General features: G+C 40.2%; 2 protein-coding genes across 2 annotated transcripts in view; both read left to right on the top strand.

Annotated features, from left to right (window-relative positions):
• The window catches only part of LOC118414684 (protein ZINC INDUCED FACILITATOR 1-like), a 4,585-nt gene extending 3,506 nt beyond the window's left edge, over nt 1-1,079 (top strand). Inside the window, exon 5 of the mRNA XM_035818884.1 lies at nt 1,016-1,079. Within this exon, the coding sequence (XP_035674777.1) occupies nt 1,016-1,079 (64 nt within the window). The remainder of the gene's footprint in view (nt 1-1,015) is intronic.
• Nucleotides 1,080-2,340: 1,261 nt separating this feature from the next.
• The window catches only part of LOC118412916 (probable peptide/nitrate transporter At3g43790), a 3,657-nt gene continuing 997 nt past the window's right edge, over nt 2,341-5,000 (top strand). The window contains exons 1-4 of the mRNA XM_035815973.1: nt 2,341-2,353; nt 3,024-3,139; nt 3,884-3,955; nt 4,609-4,741. Of these exons, the coding sequence (XP_035671866.1) occupies nt 2,341-2,353; nt 3,024-3,139; nt 3,884-3,955; nt 4,609-4,741 (334 nt within the window). The remainder of the gene's footprint in view (nt 2,354-3,023; nt 3,140-3,883; nt 3,956-4,608; nt 4,742-5,000) is intronic.

Genomic DNA, 5,000 nt, shown 5'->3' with positions numbered 1-5,000 from the left:
CTTTGGTCACCTGTCACTAGGTATTGGTGGCTCGTGTCCCTAAATATACAACATGTACAAAACAGCCACACAGATGTCATACATATAAGAATTAAATCTTCACAAAACACTAAAAATATTGGTCTTCAAATGTTTGTTGAGTAGAAAACCGGCCATAGAAAAAACAACATAAGCATCACCGCCGTTATTTTCCCCAGGGAGTGTGGCCCCGAAGGTGGCAGACGAGCGAACGCCGCAAAGATTTGCTACTCTAACAAATGATTCGTACCGTCTATACAAATGAAACTTCACAGAGTGATGTCGAATATGTTTCCCAATACGTTCACAGAGTTTTATTGTGATTTTGAAGTTGTCGTTTTTCGTAATGATTTTGTTAGTCGGGCCGCCGCATTCAGTGCATTTCGCCCATTTCCCATGAAAACACGACCTGGATTGTGAGAGATTCAGCTCTCCTCGCGGGAGACAAGAAGCACACACAATCACAATTCTACTGTCAAAATAAAGCTACTATATCATATAATTATAATTTTTATTTATGTTTATCTAAATTGGTCACCAGCTTCCGAAGAGAGCAAATTACAAAAGCGTGCCAAGTTAGGGCGCACTGTCTAACACAGCTCAAAATCGGAAGTTATATTCACGATAACGTCCTCGGTGTTTGCCAGGTGTAACGCGGAGGGTGAAGGGTTCATGAACCGTATGAATTCCTTTCTTATCCAAGTATGGTCTTTAGATGATTGTGTTAAAAATTCATTGATCAAAACATGACCACTTTTTGGCAAGTAGTGATGAAGGGCCGTGAGTTCGAGCGCGTAAAAAAGCGTAACATCTTAGGGCGGCCCCCGTTACTTCTGGTATCGAGTAACTTGAAATCTGTAGTATTTAGACAAAGGAATGTGAATAACTTATTGCGTAACATATCATACACAGGGCACTCCATGACGAAGTGAAATTCATTTTCAATTTGCTTTGGACAAAATAGAAATAATGTACGAGAATTTTCCTTTTTGTCCAGACCCATACTGCTGTTTAGCGCCACGGTGATACTGCTCAGCACTGTGCTAGTGGGCTTCAGGTAAGACTCCGGGAATACAGTAAAACCTGTCTATAGCGGCCACTCAAGGGACTGGAGAAATATGGCAACTATAGACAGGTGGCCACTATAGAGAAAATGTTGATCAATTGACCATGAGCAAGATACACATGATTTCAGTTCCCACTAATCTTTCTCACCAAGTAACATTGTCTCGATCGATGTCTCACCGACAAAGACTTGCACTTTAATGCTCAAGGCATGCATATCTTCTGCTACTGCCAAGATGACCCTGTCAGGAACTCCAAATCCTCGCAAACTACAATTTCAAACTCGGTGCAGGGTGACATAAGGCTGCAGTATGGTCGCAATAGGCAGTGTTTCTGTATCAACAGGACCGGAAATTGTGTGGCCGTGGCCGCGTTGGACAGGTGGCCGCTTAGCCTATTTCTTAATCATTACGAATCCAAGGGACCGACAAAAAGTGGCCACTATAGCCAGGTGGCCGGTATGCAAAGGTGGCCGCTAATACAGGTTTGACTGTAGTTTCATCAGCTTGGTACGTCACTGAATAAAGAGACTCTTTTCTTACAAAACCATTGCTTTATTCTCACCAACGTTTCGGTTTTGCATAAAGCTGTCTGTACAGATGTAAATACTGTACGTTTTGCGACCGCATCTGACCGAATTTCACATTGAGAAATATCTTCTGTCGCTCCAAAACAAATTATTCGTAGCCAACACAACAAAACTCAGAATTGCTTCACACCATTTAGAAATTGAAAAAGGCCGACACAATAATATCCCAGCAAGCCAGAGACTATGTCCAACATGCAAAGAAGGTGTAGAAAATGAGTACCATTTCGTTATAGAATGTACGACTTACATAGAAGAAAGAGCTAAATTAATGCAGATGATAAAGTGCAAACCATTACCAACGACAATATATATATATATATATATATATATATATATATATATAATTCATTATTCGTAGAGAGCTATGAGCTATGAATAGTCGTATAGCTAGACAGATAGATGACTTTATTGAATCCTCGCAGTGACATTCATGGCACTGAATTATGATCAATATTACAACAGTCAAGTGTACAAAATAACAAAACATTGACGAAAAGTACAATGAGGTCATGGAATAAAAGTGCAAAAACTAGTTTAAAAGTATTAACATATTAACGTTTATATAAATAGACACCAGTGTATACAGATTCGATTGTCTACTTGAACTCTCTGTGAACTTTAAGGCGCGTCCTCAACCTCGCACTGTCCTGTTGAAAAGCGCAACAAAAATGAACAAGTGGGGTATATATTCTTGAACTAGTTAAACTGTAATTTCCAACACGAATTGGACTCACCCAAATTTTCGACTAAACAGCACCAGTCTTTGTCAAGGAATTAACAATTCACTGCTGTCGTGACGTCACGTTATGCAGATAGAACACGTGACTCAGTGAGCAGTGGATCATACGTTGCAGGAAGTCTATGGCACCCACCGTCTCTGTTCAGGTACATATACGTATCGTAGCAACGCAGATGGGTTTTCGTTCTATCACGTTCTGACCGATCGGCTTTTTTTAGGGACCTCAGATATGCTGACAACTTCACTCAGTTTAAGTGTAGAACGGCTCGTTTTAGGAACACTACCCTACCATACTGTGTCGACCTTTTAAATTCATGTTAGACTTTAGATGTCACTTTTTAATCTTCCGCAATTGTTCTGTTTTAGATTGAAATGAGATTTTATTACTGATGTATATATATATATATGTGTGTGTGTGTGTGTGTGTGTGTGTAAATCCACACTTTTAAATTGTACAGCTGAGTGTTAATTGTGATTATTATAATTTGATTAACGTACATAGGCAGGGCCTTCCATTATAATCTCTTTTGTACTTAGTACGAGGCAATTGCAATTTAGTCTTAGGACTACGATCTTGTATATGACTTTGTGTGTGTTTAATAAATAAACCAGTTCTCTCTCTCTCTCTTTTCCCTCCCAGCTTCTCCTTCTTGTGGACCGTCGGTGTGCAGTTCTTCGAGGGGCTTTTGAACGGAAAACTGGGCGTGGCCAAGACGTACCTGTACGAGGTGAATCTGGTTTTACGTCCTTAGGCCATGTTGATTTGATTATATGGATGACATCCGCGCGCGCATCAATTTTCGTCCGTTTCCAAAAATACATAAAAAGTTTTCAACCATGCTGTGAATCGTACAATGCAGATACATGCCGTAGATCAAAACAAAGATATATCGGATAACATACACTTAGGCCACAGCAAGTAAATTTTATGGATGACATCCTCTGCAGACTGCAAAAATATTGAGATAGGGCGAAAAAAAACAAGATGGGTAAAAAAACAAGATGGCTAAATTTTCAAAATAGACACCATAAACGTCGTAACAAGAGTTTAAGTGACAAAACATGGTAGCACTGACAACAAATCATTCATTCCTGTATTCAAGAAGTGAACTAGTGTTGTTAAAGTGACACTAGAGTGGTAGACTGGTATTACTCACCAAGTTGCCAACTACACTCATGACTTCCATAGTGGTGCCACTTTTACAGCTATTCAGCTGGTTTCACTTCTATAACTACAGTATTGGCTACCTCGCTAGTGTGACTTCTACAAGTACAATCATTAGGCTAAAACACAACATACTTTCCCAGTTTTGTACTTTCTCGTCATCTTGACCATCTCCAAAGAAGAAAAGAAGTTTGTTTTTTTCTGAAATCAGGCGAAAATTAATGAGCGCGCGGATGTCATCCATAAAATTTACTTGCTGTGGCCTTATGTCAACATCAACTCCTCATCTGTGTGTTCATACCTGCAGATTTGTCCTCCCAAGTTCCATTCACTTGCCTTTTCCATCATCGGCACGCCCTCCTCCGTGGCCCACTTTGTGGTGAGTACATCTCCGAACTCAGCGACACATCAGAGAAGCCCTTGTAAAGATCGAAATGTATTATGGCTAAACTAAACTTAAGATAACCAACACCAAAATTGATTTGTACCTACCCCAAATTTTGGGTCGACTCCGTCAGCTTTGTTCACGGAATAGACCCGTCTACTGGCATCTGGAGCGTGACGTCAGAGACACGTGACCGCAGCAGAGGGTCGTAAATGTCAGATAACAGAGACGGGGGGCGACACGGGTTATCTGGCATTTAGTTATTTAAAGTTTAGTTTATCAATAATGTCAATTACCAACACAGATGAACTACCATGCTAAGAACCAAATGTGTTGTCGATACGTCTCAGTTTTTTGTCTTTTCTAACTGGGAAAATAGATGCAGTCTTTAATAGCCGTCTAATGAATGAAATTATTGCTCAACACTCGCACAAGGTACAATGTATGGCAAACAATAACAGCTACTAGATATATAGACAATGGTACTACTAGGCTACATACAGAACAACAAATTAAGAATTATCGATAACAGCACAGTCATGCATTAGTGATCTGGTCTCGCATTTGGAATAAATTATAGATAAAATGGCCTACGTAGGCGGACATATGAGTTGAGCATGATAATGAATATCGTTACGCATACCTAGGGTCCGGTACTGGGTGGATTTCTGGCCTGTCCAGCCACAAGATTCCCGATGTTTGACAGACCGGTCTTCAAGCAGTTCCCGTACCTACTGCCCTGCGCCGTGGTGGCCTGTCTGCAGTTAGCCCTTCTGATAGGTGACGCCCCTCTGTTGTATTTGATCGGCAGAGACATTTTGATTGTCTATTTTATCCATTTTTAAAATAATTTTACACTAAGACTGCAGCCTGTTTTTCCTGTGTCCCTGGACACATACACATAAATCAAAATCTTATAATTAACTAGGACATATACACATTAACATAATAGATAAAAGGTAGCAAATAGGTCCTACTGACAGTACTACATCAGTCCGTTCTTAAACGCTGTTATCGCTGTCTGCTGTCTCTGCTGCCA

This window comes from Branchiostoma floridae, chromosome 4 (assembly GCF_000003815.2).
Source record: "Branchiostoma floridae strain S238N-H82 chromosome 4, Bfl_VNyyK, whole genome shotgun sequence".
In the NCBI taxonomy this organism is placed as follows: Eukaryota; Metazoa; Chordata; class Leptocardii; order Amphioxiformes; family Branchiostomatidae; genus Branchiostoma; species Branchiostoma floridae.
The sequence above is the reverse complement of the archived record's forward strand: the minus strand, read 5'-3'. Positions and strand labels throughout refer to the sequence as shown.